The sequence below is a fragment of the Buteo buteo genome, chromosome 14 (genome assembly GCF_964188355.1).
Source record: "Buteo buteo chromosome 14, bButBut1.hap1.1, whole genome shotgun sequence".
NCBI classification, from domain to species: Eukaryota; Metazoa; Chordata; class Aves; order Accipitriformes; family Accipitridae; genus Buteo; species Buteo buteo.
This window is the reverse complement of record NC_134184.1, coordinates 3784884-3804833: the sequence shown is the minus strand read 5'-3', so window position 1 is coordinate 3804833 and position 19950 is coordinate 3784884. Positions and strand designations below refer to the sequence as shown.

The following is a 19950-nucleotide window of genomic DNA, read 5'->3' as shown; positions in this document are numbered from 1 at the left end:
AGGTATTGGAATTTCAGTTAAGATTAAAAAAATACTAACAGAATTGTTGAATATTTGAATATAAACCAAAACATTGTTCTATTGCCTGGATATGGTTAACATCAAAATAAACTGAAAAATCACAGTATGAGATATACCATTATATTAAATATTGTGTAGGGGTAAATATTTCATATATTGAAACATATTTGTATAGGTTGTAACTCATTTGCAGTACCTTAGCACAGGTTTAGTGGATTTATCAGCATGGTACCTTAATATGGATTTAGATATATCTGACAATGGTGAAAGCAGTGTCAACTCTTTCACATCTTTTTTCTTCTAATGTCAGTGAAATTAATGTCAGTGAAATCCCAGATAACTGATTTCTCCCCTTACCAGGACTGGAGAAAGAAGCCTCCAACCACAGGAGTATCTATCCTTTTGCAAGGTGTTAGCTAATAATTTTTTTAGGGCCCAGCTAGGAATATTAAACTTCTGGGAATAATGAAGGTGGAAAAACAGTTGTTTTGTTTCAGTTGTTTTTTTCCTGTTAGAAATAATTGCTTTAGAATAATTGCAATTACATCAAACATCAGGGAAAAAAGTGTGCTGCCTGCTAATGTGTTATGTCCATTTATTTCTAATAACAATTCTTTGCTTGTCAACATCTTAGAAATTAAAAAGATTTCCAACACAGGAAGTGTTAATTGCCTTCCAAATTTCCAGATTTTGCTCATCTGATTTCAGAAAAAAGCTGAGGCAAATAAATTTTCCTGAAATTGTCTACAGCTCCCTATCTGGCATAGACCACTTCTTTTCGGTGTTTAAAATAGGTGTCAAAACACCTTGGCATCAAGTGTGTGGCCCAAGCAGGGCGATCCACATAGGTCGTCAACAAGGGGTTGTGCCCTGGGAAAGCAGGAATGAGGAGTCTACTTCTTCTCAAAGACTTTACAGGGAGGCCGGGCGCTTGTACTGATACATTTAGTGTTTCCCCAAGCCAAGTGTTAAACCATCTAGTAGCAGCAAGGAAGAAGAACATCTCAAGAAAAGCTGCTAGCAGGTGTAGTGCAAGGGCTACTTACACCCGGCACAGTCATCTACCAGGGACCGCCGAATCGTCCCTCGAGGTAGCAAGACTAACAAAGAAGGAGGCAGTGGCATATGTTTTGTATAAAAGCATACTGCTAAATCCCTTGCATGCCTCAGCTGGAAATGGTTTGACCCCCTTTTTGATGGCTTCAGTGAACACCCTAGTCGTCTGTTGGAGATCTGCAAGGACAGCACTGCACTCCAGTATTTGGCCACCGAAAAAACAGAGGTGCAACACCCACAGAGCTACATCCACAGAGCGAAGCAGTAGGAAGAAGCCCATGTCTGGAGCCACTGAGATGGGGGACAGAAGACTGGGTTCCAGTTCCTACTCCCAAAGCTGTTAATGAATTTTATCCAGTGATGCTTAAACAAAAAAATGCCTAAGAAATCATGGCAATAGGAAAAAGGACCAGAACACAGGGCATTGCACCAGATTATTTGTGCAAAGACCACATTTACTTTTCCTGCACTTTTTTTCAGAAGGACTAGCTGTGAAACTTGCACCTGAGGCAGTACATCCTTGGGCATTGACCATGGTCTAAGCATACCCAAAGGACTGAGGCTTAGGTGAAGTTTCAAAGGTTTGTTACCATCCTGTCTGCCTCTGCATTGTGATAGAATTTAGACTGGAGCCAGGTATCCAGTTCTTTAATCCAGGAATACATAAGCATGCACAAGATCCTATACTTTAGTGCCTAGGGATCTCAGTGGTCCAAAATGGAGCTGATAATACAACCCAGGCCCTTCCAAGGATTACAGCTTTTCACGATAATAGTCCTCATTGCTCTTTAGGAGTTAGGAGTCCTTGCCTCAGCAGAACCCTGGTGAATTTATCTTAAATTTAAAATATCCAGAAGAAGCGATTCAAGATAATATTTTTAGATATGCACGATTGATCCATTTCTCCCATTTAAAGGAGTCAGCAGTCAGTCAAATAGCAACATGCATATGTCAATATGTGTATTGAAGAAAATCAAACATTATTATAGATTTTAAAAATGTGTCCTTATTTCTATATTAGATAAATAAACCAAACTGCTCCCATTTAATTTTCCAAATTCACATAGCACACCAGGCAAATGCAATGGAACTGTACAAACAGAAAATGGGGGTGATTATCAGTATTTTGTTTAATAATGTCTAGATGCTGCATGCTGGTGTAGAATGAGGCTGGCAATTAAAACTTGTGATACCTGCCGGGTTCTTGAATGTTGCAGAAGAAATTATTAGCAGTGTTAATGTAAAAAAGACGTTACTCGATCAGATAATGTGGAATTAAGTAAGTACAGTATACTCTACTGAGGTTATTTTAGGGTATATCTGTTTAGCCTGCTGGGTTTTTTATTACAGATTGTCATGTACTGTGAGGACACCCTCAGTGTATCTTTATTAGCCATTATTTATTTATTTACTTCTTTATGCAGCCTATAAGTACACTCAGTGCAGAAATAACAGTGCCATATAGCTTTCTGCTATAAAGCATTATTTTTTTCGCATAAGACAGTGTCCTGAAATCACCTAATAGCATCTGATTACTGTTAAATATGTTTTCAACAACACATTTTAAAGAACTCCTGCAGGTTACTTTAATCTGTAAGGAGCAGCTGTCACAGGTCAGCAAATTACCGATAATATTTCCTGGATGAAAAGGTTTTAGACGGAAAGCATGTGCTGCTACAAAACCATGAATAAAGCTCATGCCTTGGTTCCCACATGCCTTTGAGTTTATTTACACAGATGTGCCTGTAGGCACAGAATTAGGAAATCTGCAGATAGTGCTTCTTCCACAAGTGCTGGCACCCTGCACTGCTGCTGTTGGCAGGACAGACTTCAGGCAGACAAAATGACTCAGTCCAGTGGGTGTGAACTCGATCTGAATGATTCTATGAAATCCCATTTGTCCAAAACGACAAGGACAAAGCAATAAACCACTGCAACTGTTGTAAAAGAAGCTAAATCACAAAACATTGTTGCTCCACAAGTGCCACCCGCTGCTCTGAAAAGGTAGTGCAGATATTTTGAATTATTTATTTAGTAGTCTATTTAAAAAAATTCAGGCTTTCTACCCTGGAAAAAGAAAATCCTTGGCGTAAGATTAAAAGCAAAGCAACACAGGACGATACCTTTGCTAGGTGACAGCTAATGACTGTGGACCAGTCCTACAGCCTAGGTGTACTGGCACAGCGCTGCTGACTTCAGGGGGATGTATGCCAATTTGTAACAGCTAAGAGACGGCTCAGTGGTTTTAAGGTTTAAGAAATGCTATTCATCGTCAAGGTTTTGATATGTTTTGCTAGTGACATGTTTGCAGTGCACAAACCCCAGCAAGCACTGCATAAAGCAATTGTTTGCAACTTGAATTTGACAGAGAAATGTATGCTATCAACAAGTAAAAACTGTGGTGATGTCGTGTATTATTTTTGTATCAGATCACTGCTGAGTTGGCAGAAGAGACAAGCACTGGTGGGTGTTCTGCAACACAAGGTGAGACAAGGTCATAAGTAAATAATGAGATATAAATATCTGAAAAGTTTGGTTGACAATGGAAAATAAAAAGTGCGCGCAATATATTTTTATAATGCAATTTCTTAAGTATTATATGAAAATTAGGAATTTTAGCTTAGTGCTGTTGATAACAATCTTTTATAGGCAACTGCAGGACCATATGGGAATAGTCTTCTGTACCATGCCAGAAATTCCAAGCAAGGAAAAAAAAATCATCCAAAGCTTCTGTTTCAGTTTGGAATTTGTTGGATGCCAACTGATGGTTTATGTAGATTGCAGAATGAACAGATTGTTAGGTATTATATTGTTATTTAAACATGTACAGCTTCTAGGGAAAATATGAAGAGTCAATACAGTAAGCAATATATATCAGAGTGATTTTTAAGAAACAGCAAGGAAATATTTGGGCAGAATCTGTTCAAAGCTTGAGCATTCCATTAAATACAGGATATTTTTGGCCCACATTTTTTGGAGTTTGCTGTGTAGCCTCTCAAATGCAAATATTATTATTTGTTGAACAGCATTCTGCCTATGCATGTTTGGCTTGAAGAGATCGGACTCTATCAAAATGAATGTGACAAAAATATGAAGAGTGATGGAAGGCTAGACTGAAAGTTATTGGTAGATACCTAACAAAATGTTCAAAAGAATTTAAGCAGGTTAAGTGACTAAATCCTATAGAAATCGGTGGGGTATTTCTTAAGCTATTTTGAAAACTTTGCTTAAAGCCTACAGAATCATGAAGGATGCAATTACAAGGGATCTCTAGAGATCACCTAATCCATTTCTTTCTCTTAAAGTACAACAATTTTCATTTGGACTTTGAAAATCTGGCCCTTGGTGAGGTTGTCCTATATAAGAAACAGGCTCACTAAACAGTCAAGAAAGTGGCCTAGCATTAGATAAGTGCCACAAGGAGTCAAAGGCTGTCCCTTTTGATCAGATGTCTAGAATGAGAAGTAGGCATAATCTCCTTAACTCTTGGGAGTCACTGACCTGAAATAGCCTTAATTCCTTTTGTAGCCCTTGATTGCTGCCTGTCTCTTAAGGAAAGCCATGTTCTAATTAGCTGACTACTGGTTTGGAAAATCTACATGTCCTTTCATAGCTACGAACCTTTTTCAATTAAGTCTGAGAATGTGGACAAGGCTAATATTAGCATACACAAACCCCTCAAAGATTTAAAGGGAATGATAATAGTCCATCTCAGACACATGGGGGAGCAGCTCCAGGGAGGGAGAATAATCCCTCTCTTTTACGTCTTGTCATACTATGGTTGGGTTCTTCCCTTCGGCATATCTGAGTTTTTCATTTTCAGTGGTTTAACAGGCAGGTTTTTCACAGAATCATAGAATGGTTTGGGTTGGAAGGGACCTTTAAAGGTCATCTAGTCCAACCACCCTGCAACAAGCAGGGACGTCTTCAACTAGATCAGGTTGCTCAGAGCCCCGACCAACCTGACCTTGAATGTTTCCAGGGATGGGGCATCTACCACCTCTCTGGGCAACCTGTGCCAGTGTTTCACCACCCTCATTGTAAAAAATGTCTTTACATCTAGTCTGAATCTACTCTCTTTTAGTTTAAAACCATTACCCCTTGTCCTATCACTACCGGCCCTACTAAAAAGTCTGTCCCCATCTTTCTTAAAAGCCCCCTTAAGTATTGAAAGGCTGCAGTAAGGTCTCCCTGGAACCTCTTCTCCAGGCTAAACAACCCCAACTTTCTCAGCCTGTCCTTGTAGGAGAGGTGGTCCATCCCTCTGATCATTTTGGCAAGTGCAGCCTTGGATAGGTTTATTTTATTCTGTTTTCTATCTTTACTCGATGCAGGAGTCAGGCAGACCTTGGAAAAAGCTAGTAAAGAGGGCTGGGCAGATTACTCATGGCAGCCAACAGCAGAGTGGAAGTGAGGACTCCTGGCCAAGCTGATGTGGTTTTGGTAACATGTTCTGCTGGGTGCACAGCGACAGAGGAGAAGGCTCCACTCCATACCTTGAATTGGGGGTCTTAAGACCCTAGGGAAGACGAGGCTGCCAGGCTGGGCTGGACTGGGAAGGGAAGAAAACTTGTTATGAACTGAGAGTTTCAAGTGGGAGGTAACTTGGGTTGGGGGAACAAGGAAGAATGTAACTCCTGGTCATAAAAGCACATGCATATAGTTCCCTTCACTAGAACAAAGCAATCAACGACTATATTTAATCAGTTCTTGTGAATGAGTCCTCTGAGTGGGTGAGGGCAACTGAAGGGCTTGGAGAAGGAGATCTGGATTCCTTGGTAGAAGCAGGGAAAGGGAGAGTATAAGGCTCAGATAGGAGGGTTTATCTGTGACCCGGGCCCTCATTGCCTCTCCCTTCACTCCAAATACAACAGCCCTAAAAATTTTGCCATGTCTGTATTTTGTTTGATAGAAGAAACAGGAGGAGTATGATCAGCCCCTTGTGTTTTGATGCATCTTCACAGCCTTTGTATCAAACCCTCAAAATCTTCTAGTACAAAACTGATGAAGGAGAAAGCTAATGCCAGAAAGAAGTGCTGAATTATGTCCCTTTCTGAAAATGGTGAAGTATCCAGTCCCCAGCCCCTTTCTCTCAGAATGTAATTTAATTGAAAATTGGTCTTTTCCAGGCAGAATTTTGAACATACTAGGTAGATGCAATAGTGACAAAGAGATTTAAAATCATCAGAAGCCGGAGACAGACCATAACAAGAACAGAGTCTTGTTACGACTGCAGTTCTGTCTTCTCTGCTCTGAAGGCAAACACAGTCAGAAAAGTTAAACATTACCAGCTGAAATATGTATGTGGTAAAATACTTAATGAGAAAGTGTCTTTTTCAATAAATTGATTATTTAGACACAGGGACACAAGGATATTGTTACATATCCATTTTATCTAAAAATAAACAAAATCTTTAAAAAATGCAGAACAGACAAAGAGGTCTCCTGATTAATTTTCAGAAAACCTGAAATACTGCATTTACATATGTTAACTTCATTAGAAAGATCTGATGAGAACAGACAAGGGACAAAAATAATCTTCTTTGAAAATCAAGACTGTAATGAGCAAAAAAATGCTGGATCCATAGGCCGTTCTCATTCCAGCAGGTAAGATTGTTTTAATGACTTTTCTGAAAGTTAGAGCTAGATAGATTTTGGCAATATCCTGTGAATGACATAAATAGGTAAGACTGAAGCACTTGGCTGTGTTTAATTAACAAGCGGTATACGGAAACTGAAATTGTAGGACAGACTTCTACTCAGATGCTCAGTAAAGGGAGATTAAGATAAAGTTTGAATGATTTTTGTTGATACTGCAAGAATTACTTCAGAAAAAATGTATTTATTAGTGTTTAAAAATAAATAACCTTTTCTACTTGGAATTCATGTACAATTACACTTTATTAGTTTCTGCTATATTGAAAATTAATGTGATAAAATTATTCTTTCAAATTATTTAGAGAAAAGAATAATGAGGAACACAACAAAATGCTATCATACTTTTCATGCCAAAATTCTGCTTTGCACAATAGAATGCCCAAAATAAAGTTCAGTAGAGGTTGATTAACTTGGGACATAACTTTACTACAATAAGAAGTAGAAATTCTGGAAATGACAATTTATGAATAAATATTCTACCCTTGGTTCTTTCCTAAGAAGGAAAAAATACAAATGAAGTTTACGAGTATGTCTTCATGCCTGATGATTTTGTGAAAGATATCTTGGGACACCCTCTCTTCAACACTAAAAGCTATGCCTTCGAAAAGCTGAAAGGCTATTTCAGCTTTTACAATTGCAAATACTTTCTGCAAGGAAAAGTCCTTTCAAAATATTCTCTGAATATACATGGTTCTTTTTGCAAGAAACAGAATAGTTAATGAAAGAAGCTGAGCACAGATCAGAAGATGACATTCCGGAATACCTGACAGATTAAACAACAACATCTTATAAAAAATAGGTGGCATCTCTCAGCAGCTCACAAATGGAGTATCTATGATGTTAACCAAACGTGTGTTAAAAGTTGTAGGCACTCATATTGTGTGTTGAATTTATGTGTGAAATTGTAAACAGATAAAATCATAAACTTTCCCTGAGGTGTCAAGATAATGATTTCTACATAAACCAAAGGGTGTTATCTCCAAGGAAGTACTGAGGCCCTTCTAGGATGAGGCTTATAATTGGGTTGATGCTTGTATTCCATCCCATCTAACTTTAATGGATATCAGCAGGATCATACCTGGGAATGAAGGCAACTAGCCTAAAAAAAGCAGGTGCAAAGCTCAGCAGCCCACCTGCAAGGCAACACAGGTCATCAGGAACATATCACCTCAGTGCTCCAACTCCCCAAAGAACGCAGAATCCAGTGTGAGGTCTGCTGCTTAATATTCATAGTCCTCCATGGTAATTGTTCTGGCTACCTCTGAGGTCAGCTCTCACGTTCTGACCACGATCTCCCGTCATACAGGTACATTCTGCTGTAAGTAGGAAATCAATGGGAGAGACATATGGCATGGGAGGTCAAGCTTTCACAGGGGCTAGACCTTAATGATGGATCTTGCTCCCACAGGGAAGAGGAATGGCTATGAACTTCACTGCTTGCAGAGCTAAGAACAAAACTCATATATGTGAAAGGAAACAGAAAGGAAACAGGATGACAGAGGACAGCAAAGAGAAAATATGTTTGCTACTATCCAATTAATCTTACAAATGCAGAAATAAGGGACCTGGCTTGTTTATATTCCTTCAATTAAATGGGAGATGCTCAAAGTCTGAACTATAAAATACATGGATATATTAAATGCTCTTTCACTTTGTTTTGTAATTCACTCCTGCGGTGCCACTGCTGTAAAGATGCACATGGGTGTCTACATATTGAGCCATAGGCATTTTCAAAGTTCATTTCATGAGCCTGTCAGTTTTGAACTCTAATTTAACAGCAATGTGCTGTTTTGTGGGGCCAAAGGTAAGTTACCAGTTCAGGAGCGTCCTTCTCACAACAAATTTCTGCAGGTCTTGTTAAGAGGTGTTTCTGTGCTCCTCTGATTCTAGTTTTGAAGTTAAGGAGCCAAGGCCAATGCTCTACAGCCAACTCAGCTGCGTTTTACCAGACACCTGATTTGTTGTAAATCTTACAGCTCGTTTAGTTCTTTGTTCCCTGAAACTTGCTGTGACTATCCCTCAGGCTCTTGTGAGAGACACCACAGTGAGATGTCCTTATTTTCTGCCAACTTCCTTTCTTCTCATCCACCCACTCTCACAAAAATTATGTTTCCATATTTCATCCAGTTCTCCTGTCCAAGAATTTACTGAAATATTGGTTAGCTAAGGAAATTCCCAGCACACTGTGAATAATTTTCATACAAATGTGGAAGTATAGAAGAACACTTCCTTCTCTGTCTCTGAAACTCACCTTCTCTCATATCTACAATGTTCATTTAATACCATAACTTTCCCTTTTCATTTTTTAACCCTTTCCTCAGATACCTTTTCCATTAATTTTATAATGGCACTGTCTCCTTATACTTGCCCTTTTTCTGAGCAATCTTCCTTCTTTCACCAGAAAGTATCTTCATGGTACTTTCTACTGCAACAGGGGTATCCTCACCAACCAGGACAGTCCTGGTTTCTCTAATTAGACTCAGAGCTCTTCATCTTACGGCCTGCAAACCACGTCAGGATAGACTAGCTCAGCACACAGCGGAGGAGGTCTATGGCAAGATCAATGGGTTTAAGAAAATTTGCTCAGCAGGACCTCTAGCAGAGAGCAAAAAATGACCATCCTACATTTCCAGCAGTCTTAAGTTCAGAGAATGCCAGAGAAACCCAGTTTTACAAAGTTACAGATAATCATAAACAACTCAATCAAAGCATCATGCTAAGCTGCCTATCAAGCACCCGTAACTGAGATAGCCCAGGTGTTGCTGGCATCGGATGTAGAAGAATCAACACGGCACAGTCTGTTTCCACACACACACTCAGACTCCACGCATTGAGAGAGAACTCTTAGGGGACTTATAAAAGGTAAAGGGCATTTTAGATACATTTAGGTATCTAAAAGTAATTTTATCTATTGGTGTTTGGTTAGTTTATTACTTTGATAATAGTTCAGAAATTTGGAAGAGTTAGAAAATCTTCTGGAACTCACTGACTTGACTAGAAAAAAGGAGTATAGCAGAGAAATCTGTTCTTCAAAGCTGTTCTTTTGATTTGGCATAGATGAAAATGATTTCAAACCAATTGTCGTCATGGTTATGGTAATATATATGAATAAATAATTTTTTCAATTATTTTGAGAAGGTCAAATACCTTAAAAAAAAAGAATGCAATGAAAACCTACTCCTCTTTTACAACTTAAAACATCTTTTCAAGGAAGTGGGGAATTATAACACTGAAAAGACTTACTCAACCCATTATATAAGAGAACAAATGCCAATTTGCTTTATCAATTATCACAAATTATGGGTCAGATTGATTTTGAACACAAAACCAACACCATATATATATAGTGGCAGATTTTTAGAGAAAGAAAAAAAGAATGCTGCTGAAGTGGAAATAAGGGAATGTATGTATTAAGTACTTCCTATCACTTCAGCAGGTGTGGAACGCAGAAATACTGATATAAGTCCAGGAGAAACTGGAGGAACTAGCCATAGTTCAGGCACCACAAAGGAAGGACAGAGTCAAATCTGCCAGCAGAATCTTACCTTTTGATTCCACCCTATTTTTTTCATCAACTACAATGCAAAAAAGATGTGAAAAGTTTCTGAAGCCATTGCACTGCTATCAGGAGCAGCGGGAATGCATCCTACTAGGTACTGGGATTAGTAAAATGTTTGGTCAGGTTTCTTTTTTGACAAAGGAAAGTGAAGTGTGCATGTAAGGTTTATATTTAAGTGCAACCAGTCATTCCAAGCTTGTTTTAAGGATAAGATATTTTTAAGAAGATTTGCTCATACAAAAGTGAGGTTGCCTTGGCAACTGTAACTATAGAAAGCCAGAGTAATTACTTTCACAAAATCCTTCCTAGTGCTTTCTCCCTCTTAATAGGAATGTGTAAATACCTTGTTTTAAGCTACATTTATCAGATATATTACTCATCATTGATTCTGCCCTTAAGGCACAGGAATCCAAAAGTATGTGCTTAAAGCAGGTTGAATAGTGCAAAACCAATTTGCAAACACTTATTTCAATTCAAAAATGAAAGTCAGATCATGCATATTTGCTCTTGGAGGGAAGTGAAAATTTGAAAAGAATGCAGCATTCTGTTTTCATATTGCAAGATCTCATTGAATAAACTGTGCCATGTATTCATCTATGTTCAAACACAGTAACGATTCACTTTTGTTAACAGCAGGCAGAAGGAATTAAGATTGCAATCTAATATACCTAACTATATTCATGTGAACAGATCTACCGAATCATTGCACAGCTCTGCATTGCATACTGTGGACTTATCTGTGTGGCTGAGACAAGTTTAAGGTCTCTGTTCATCTCTTCATTACGTGGTAGAAATGTACTCTGATTTCCCTGACACAGTGTTTGAGATCCATCATTAGTGATATTTGGTATAGTTCTGCTGACCCCTAGGCTTGTCATTTAATAACTTATCCAATTTTTCTGCTGTGCTTGTTAGAGTAAATGATGTCCATTTAGTCTTGATTCCTATGGCCTTCCTTGTCTGATAAATAATATTTTACCACAGACCTCCCTCTCAGCCCATGCTGTTCAGCTTTGGCTTACTGATGTCATAGAATACATCAGCCACAGGAATGGGTTCCTCCACTGAAACAGGGATGGAAATAAACAGTAGTTTGCAAATTGTCTCTTTTCATTCATTATCAGAAGAGTATTGTTTTCCCCAACTGTGCTTCCTGCCTGTATGAATACTGTCCTGAGTTATAGTTGCAAACCACATGCTAGGAAAGACAGAGTTATGCCGAGTAACAACAATATGTACCCTCATTCTTCTCCTTGTCTGTGATTCTGTAACTTAAAATGTATTTACAAACCCCTGATGTTAATATTCAAACAGGATTTGAGCACCCTGTTATGAATACTGAAAGGACTTTTCTTTTGTCTGTTAGAATGTCACAAATAAGTTACATGATATTACAAGTGATGAAGTGGTGTCAGTGTAGATGCCATGAGAAATCTAGGAAACCAGTATCTTCCATGATGCACATGAAGATTTTTTCTGCCCTTGTATTTTTGCAAGGTGCCAGAAGTCACACACATTTACTTATGCTGCGTCATCGTTGTCATCATCATCACCATCGTTCCAAGCAGTCTTGATATATTTCAAATCCAACCGTCCATGCCAGTCCGGCTGGGAGACTAGCAGCATTTAGCACAATGGGTATCAAATATGTGTTCAGCATCTGTTTTCTAGTGATTCCCAGGCCTACAGAGAGGTTAATGTCCTCTAAATAATTAGAATAATTCTTAAGTTTTTACTCATCTCCAGTGATTACTCAGAGACCTTGCTGCAGTGAAGTGTGTTCTCAACGTTGTAACAGTATTAGGGCACTCAAAAATCCAATGCAATATTCACAAACTTTAATTTTCCAGTAGCTTCTCAGTGCTTAAAAGCAAGACTACTTAAAAAACCAGCTTTGTAAGATGGATGCATTGAACAAAATTATGTATCAAATCCTCAATTTTGAAGTCAAAGGAGACAGGAAAATTTAAACCAAATGAGGATTTGCTGTGATGTCTGTTTTAAGCTAAATTAAACACAGCATTTTAGCCTGTGTTCAGTCACCCTGGCTTATGTTCACTTTTAGGTAGTGTGACAAACTGAATAATCTGAGGTCTTTCCTCACAATACTCAAGGAAAGACACATACTGCCCTATACTCTTCATTTACCTTTTGATCAATGTATTTGTTTTCTTCAATTGCTGATCTTTTAGAGTGGTCACATGAGGAAGAAGATGCTGAAGGAAGTCTTCGCAGCAAACAGCTGGTGTCTTGTTGCTGGCGATCAATAAACTGCTTCATAAAACTTTCCCTTGTGAACAAATAGAAGATATTGATGGATTAAAACCACATAAAGAGTTAATATTTCGTTTTCTTTATGACACATCATAACCCATTAGTGCTAGGATGGATAAACTCCAAGAAAAAGTTGCACTGGGCTATAGATGTATAAATGGACAGAGTGACGAAACAACTGATAAAACTGAAATTCACTTATTAAAGAAATCCATAACTGAACTGAGAGGTGGGTGGCCTGCATGTACTGTCAAAGAAAATAATTTTATTCCTTTTAAGATTTATTTATTTATTTATTTACCAGTTAAAGTGCTAAATATTTGAAGTGCCTTTTTGCAGTTTTCAGCTCTTTTGAGCTCATTAAACAGCGAGTTGTTACTTCAATGTAAATCAAACACTGATATAATCCAAAGGAAACATACTCTCCGCAAGAAATTCTTTCCCGAAGGTTTCAAACAACATCTGTTCATGTAACTGCTTTGAATGCCAGTATTAAGGCGCTTCAGCAATTCTGTGCCTCACATATGCCATGTTTAAAATGTAGAAGCATTTCTGTTTACAGCAAATGTACATTTATCTTGCTGTATTTTAAGTTTAGTAGAGTTGCCCTATTTTCAGTGTAAATTGACTATGTCAAAACTAATTTTTATCTGGAGAGAGAGTTTTACATAGTACGATAGCTTCAGATTTAAAGATATGATTTGATACTGATAGTTTGAGGTCTGTTTCAATAGTTAGCATCACCACGTATTAGCCTAGAGTATGCTGTGAAAAACACAGCTAGAAAGAAATACCAAAAAAGACTAAGAGTAGGAGAATAATGCCCTCAATATATAACCAAATAGTATTTTGATACTAAAAGTAAAACACCTATGACTGCTTCCTTGAAGTTTGGAAGGTTGTTTTTCCTGACCCTTCTGACCAGCATTATTCCTTTCATTCAGCTAAGATGATACAAACTTGGTCAAACCAGTTGCCTTAGCTTCCTTGTGAGTTTAATCAAAAGAAATGTAACCTCAGGAGACCCACGCTGCCATCTTTCACACCATCCTCTCTCCCAGCATGTGCTCGGTGGGGATACTGGAATGGGCACGGCCAGGGGACCTGTTTGGTTAGCCTGTGCTATTTCAGTGGTCTTAGCAGCACACGTGTGCTAGAGCAGCCCTTGAATTTCTGTAAGCTTTTTTTGGGGCCATGCCAAGGGTAATTGTACTGTAACTGATGATCTAGTAGACAGCTGAGGGTCCGATCCGTTGTTAAGGTGAGTTTTACAGGAAAGTGGTAACAATGCAAATACAAAGAGGGGACAAGGTTGTCACAGAGTAACCAGTATTGCATGGCCTGTGTTATCCCCTCTAATAATCATTAGATGCCAGTTGACCTTATCTTTAAAAAGCTACATGAGAATTGATTAGACTGCTAGTTGTCTATGTCAGCCAAGAATCTAAAATACAAATGGGAGTGGAGAAACAACAACACACTTTTCAATCATATTGTACTTTTGTTGGTTCCAGCCAATCTAGTTGCTTTCATGAATACGTTATAAGGAGTGCTAGGATTATTTTTTTTTTTCAGAAGTAAAAATGCAGTAAAACCAAAATGTCACATCCTTCCGATGCCAATGTTAATTCCGTTTCATTTCTGATTTTTCTGAACTATCTGCCTAATCCACAAGCAAAACAGTTAAATATTTGGGGTGCTACATGGCACCAGACAAGCTTACAGTGTACTAGCAAAGGAAATATTTCAATACCTTATTTTTGGAACTGTGAAATCTGAAGGCAGCTTGGAGATTTTCACCATTTGTGGCCTGTTTGGAAATTTTTCAAAGATGCGTAGACGCAATGGAAGCTTCTCCTTTGTATCTGCATTTGCTTCACTTTGCTTTAGCTGAAAACAAGGAAATGAAAAAAATGACAGAAAGGGAAATTTTGCTCTGTAATATCCCAGCCTTGTTTTTCAGAATCCAAACAATAAAGGCAATCATTTGAAGAAACAGAAGATGGCAGCAAAGAACTACAGAGGGTAAATTTGATACTCAAGAGTTTATTGGTCTGCTTGTGCTAGAAGCTGACAAATACTAATACCATGCCTTTAATTGAAAGTCATAAAATGGGAGGATTGCTAATAATTTTAATTTTAAAATACGAAGCATATTAGTGTCCTATTCAATATGCTTATTTCTATGTTTTCTTCACAGATCTCTAACACTTTATCAAGCAAATAAACACCCATGATCTTTTCTTATTAAGCACATCTTTCTGTATATGCTGACAGCTCTTCAATAATCAAATAGAACATAGCATTTTAAAAGGGAGCAATTTTAAGGGAATCCAGCTCTCAGAACATGAAAATAACATGAAAATTACATTTAGATGAGCATTATAAGTCATAAGAAAGGACTTAAAAGAATCCATCTACATCAGCAATTCTGATACCGAGCTGCAGCAAATCACATAATGCATATTGCATTTATAAGTATCCCTAAACAGTCATTCCATGGAATATCACACATCTAAGTACAGAAAAGGCAGATACATCTATGTGGACAGACGATGGCTAAATCTAATGATATAAGATAAAAAAGATATGAAATGGAGATATGATTCCTGAATTCTGATTACCTTATGTAGCAATTCAGTTGTGTCATTCTGTAGTTTGTGCAACAAAATACCAAGCCAAAAAAAAATCAGTGAAATTCATTTTTACATTTACTTTAAATGGTACGTGTACTGCATACTATTTCAATAAGCATGCATCTAATGGAGATTATTTCAATTCTCCTTTTCCCACCTGCTTGTGAGCACAGGCTTAGAAGCTTACATTTTAAAATGGATTTTCATCAGCAGCACCTGCGGGGAATACTGCTGATAGACATCAGCTATAGATTTTTACCAGGGGCAATTGCCCAGGAAGTTGAATGGAGTTTCAACTCTCATTTGCACTGCCTCCCACTGCACGCTCCCACACCATGCTATAGAAGAACAACTACTTTGCTACACTGTCATGCTATCAGCAACATCACCACTTCCAGCCACAGGACAGCTTAAACTGATGATCATTTCATATTTGGTTGGATGTAAGTTGTCATGTGGACTGAAAACTGTTTGAAGAGCTACAAACAAAGACTACTGATTAATGGTAAAGCAATGAGTCAGAATAGAAGGGGAATATTGCATAAATCTGTAATATGTCCAGTCCTATTTAATTGCTTTATTAATGATCCTTAAAAGGAAGAAATGATGACATTAATGAAATTCACTTGATATTAAAATGTGAAGGTTGCAAATACCACGTTGGACAAGGAAAAGGACAGATTTTGAAATAGGGGCAGGAAATAACAGACCGAAAAAATTCTAGAGCAAGAATAAGAGCAGAAACTAAACAAGAACTTGTACTTCAATACAGCATCAAAAGGCCAATTTGGGCACCAATTACATTACCAGCCAAAGGCTATGCTCACAACCAATCTCTGTTGGTTAGGCATTATATAGGTACAGAACGTAATATAAATGGTACAGAAGTCCACAGCTCCTCTCTGTGCTGCTTTGAAGAGACCATACCTGGGTATGCATTAATTTCTAAATACCATTTTACCAGTCTCACACTGACAAGCCAAAATAGTGTAGAAGAGAGCCATGAAAACCAGGGTAGAGCTACATAAACCAAGTGGGGCAAGGGAGAAAAAAGGAGAGAAAGACTAAAGGGGCCCAATATTTACACTACACCTACCATAACTGATAATAAAGTAAGGGGAAGGGAGACAATGTAAATTTATGCAAGAAACACTTGAAAACAAATTATTTCAAGAATATAAGAGTACCCCAAATATAGGAATGAGAGGGTAAAATTAAGAAAGGGAATTTCTAGGATGAGCATAAAGATTACTATCCTTACAGGGAAATCTCTGAGTGTTCAGAGAGGTCTCTGGAGAGAAGTGCCTCATCATTTCAAATTCAGACTAGACAGAACCCTTGAAACACCAGAGTACTGCAGAAGGAAACTGCTCACTGACAAGCAAATGAATTGGATAATCTAACAGGGCTTTTCTGCAACCTTGTACTGTTGAAAAGCTTTGGGAAGGGGTAATTTTTAGAGGAAAAAAGATTTCCAGTTTCTGCCGTTTGCTTTTTAATAAGAAATCATCGCATAAAGGTGCAGATTTTGGCATGGACAATGTCTCTTACAGCTATGAACTCCTGCTCACAGAGATCAGTGTATACAGAATAGAGAGCATATGATAGATTACAATGTTGTCTGAGGTCTCAGTGCAGAACAGATCAGGGAGAACTTGGAAGCAGGAAACTGTATAGTTCAAAGGGTAAGCAAGGGGACAGCAATATCCCCTGTCTAAACAGAAGAATGATTGAAGATAGGCTTAGAATAACCTAAAGTCAAAGCAGATCTATAGAATATCTCCAATTACTCATGCTGTGATAATATTACATACTGGGGAGTGTGAGGCATTTAGCTTCACCGAGTTCTCTATGCACTTAGGGTGTAATTGTTGCTCCACATGACATACATCCTATTTTGTATTGCTGCTTAAAACCTTTACATTTCAACTTACTTTAATGCATAACAAACACACATATTTTTAAAGGCACAGGACTATGTTGAAATGTGGCAATGATGGTGCAGAGTGTTTCAAGTAACAGCTAAACCTAAAATATCAGAACATTTTCTCTATGATTTTTATTTTTTTATTATTATTACTATTGGCAAGGAAATGCACACTGGCCTGATTTATTCTGCATGGGCCTCGATCTCCAGCCCCGAAGAGCCTACTGGGAACAGTTCACCAACATTTTGTCAGCCTGGCCTGGCTAAATTCTCTTGTGGCTGCTAGAACAGTAAAAAACATTTACGGCTGTAAAGCCATAGAAGGAATTTATGTCTACTTCCACTATTTCCATGGTGCTTGAGTTTATAGGGGCAGATTTAATGGCACAATACATACAGTACAACTGCCTGCTCTGAATCTAGATCAGAAGAACTTATCCAAATAGTACATAAATGGTGAGGAGTAGCAGAGAGGAAATCTTAATTTTGGACTCCAATGGTAGCTTGAATAATACGTTCAGATCAAGTCCCTGAAATCCAAGCTCTCCCTGATCTGTTGACATAATTGTCTTAGATCAATACAAAAGACAGCTGTGTGAAAGGCAGACTCGGTGAAGAGAGCATAATTTCCCAGAAAGGCATTATGGCCATGTATCCATTTGGTTCGGAGCAGTTTGAAGTCAATCCCCCAATCCTCAGCACTTGCTGTTCGCTGGCTTAGTTTACGAGCTGCGTTGGTAAGCAAAACAGATTCTTCTTGGAGGAAACAAACCCACAAGCTCCACCTTGGTTACACACAAATGCACTCCAGGCACCGAGACTGACTTAAAGATCACAATTAATGACTAGTCTTTAGGTTGGCGGCTTCAAACCCCATGTGTGATGGGGCACGTAGTCCAGTGTGAGACCGAATCTCTTCTGAAGCAAACCCCTCTGAACTGCACACACTGTAAATGCGGCGGCAGCAGCAGCAACTGCTTCATTGTATTGACTCTCTCCCATGGCGCAGCCCAGGTGTTACATAGTATGATCTCATCCGTACTACTTCATGCAGCTTCAGCTGTAAATTTATTTGTGACTTCAAGGCTTCCTTACAAAAAGGTGATTGCTAAAACCAGCTTTAGCGTAATTAAGATCTGGGCCCTTAAAACTGAAGAGAACCTGTAAGTGGTTGTCCTAAATACATACAGTAGCATGGGTGGTGGTGAATGTGGAAGACTGGGAGAGAGGCAGGGGCAATAAAAGAGAGAGCAGGTGATGACTAGTGAGAAAAAGGGGCAGAGTTATCTTTCTAACTCAGATGGACCCTGGCTGTGGTCAGACAATTGTGCTGGGATGGTCAGAAAAGCAGTCACTGCCCCGCTGGAGAGAGCAGCCTTCCCGGCAGAAAGCTGGCATCTCCCACGTAACCACACCGGTCCCATCAGGCCAACAGAGCCACACCACGAGGCTGTTCACAAACCATCCCACCTCTGCCAGCTACTAAAGCTTACTCATCTGTGTTTCAGAAATGAAAGTGTTGATGTTTAAAAATTACCCCCCCGCCCCGCTATATTACAGTACTTGAGCCACACAGCATACACAGTGTTATGTAGATCCTGAAGAGAAGAGTAAGGCAATAAATGGCGGTTCTTAATTTTTTTATCTTAAAACATTGTAGTACTATAGTAACTCAGCTATTAATCACTGCAAGTGTGGTCTGGGTGAAAGTAGTGAGTTCTTTTAAAGTGCACGCTGCAACTTCTTTAATAGCAGTGACCGGAGTTGCTGAAAAAGCATTAAACTGAGCAGCAGGATCTGATGAGGAGAGCTGCGTTCCCACAGTCGCTGCCTATGTTCACCAGCACAGACGTGCCACAGTGCGCTCCAGATCTTCAGGTGAAGGCAGGGCAGTGCCCTCCAGCCCACATCCTCCTCTGCAGACGCAGGATGCGAGAAGTGTCTGCACATGCAGAGGTCTCATTATGGACTCAGGTGGGAGCCGGCAGCCTGGAACATGGAAGCGCTCCGGGGTCTGGTAATACGAACAAGATCACTTGAACAGTTCAAAGGGCTAACTAAGGTGAGTATCTCTTAATATCACCAATTTGCATTTAGAGACAGAAACATCCTTGAAATTAATGTTCTTGGCAAAGCAAAGCGAAAGCTCAAATTTAACACAGTCATTATGACTGAGTTTCTAAGACACTGACACTCTGGTGAGAACACACCAAAGGAGAAACAGACTTAACCATAGCAAAAGGGATAAGACCTACCCTTCCTAACTTTTTGTTTTGTTCTCTATTCATTTAATTCTGATCGTGGAAGAAGAGCCAGTGATGTGCAAAATGTAAAGAGTGAAAGATGCAGTTTTCATATGGTCTGTGAGGCAAGTGTGTGCAAAATTCACTTAAACGCTCTGCACGCATTTCAATGAAATTAAATGATGATGAAAAATTTACTGCAATGCTCTAACTCTTTCATTTTAGTGGACAGTTTTCATAACAGGCTGAGATCAATCATGTTCAAAATTAAAAGCTTTGCTACTGATGTACACACACTTTATTTAGGAACTGGCCAGCTGCCCAGAATAATTTCATGGTGACTGAAAAGTTCAAACCTTTTGAGAAAGTTCAGAGGGTCTCACTACAGGATAGTTTTAAATTAATTTTGTTTGGTACATTATAGTGCACTGTTATATATCAACATTTTTCACTGCAAATCTCCTTCGGGGCTGTAACTGAAAAATAAAATGACTATACAGTATCTGTGTTAAACTCTTCGCAGGATATGCTATGTGCTCCAACACCAAATACTTTGAGCATGAAAGTGCATGGAGA

The 19950-nt window shown here is 38.7% G+C and overlaps 1 protein-coding gene across 1 annotated transcript in view; it reads right to left on the bottom strand.

The window, feature by feature from the left end:
* The window catches only part of NALCN (sodium leak channel, non-selective), a 245834-nt gene that overhangs the window by 49461 nt on the left and 176423 nt on the right, over positions 1–19950 (bottom strand). The window contains exons 16-17 of the mRNA XM_075045904.1: positions 14322–14458; positions 12443–12584 (exon numbers count right to left, since the gene is read on the bottom strand). Of these exons, the coding sequence (XP_074902005.1) occupies positions 12443–12584; positions 14322–14458 (279 nt within the window). The remainder of the gene's footprint in view (positions 1–12442; positions 12585–14321; positions 14459–19950) is intronic.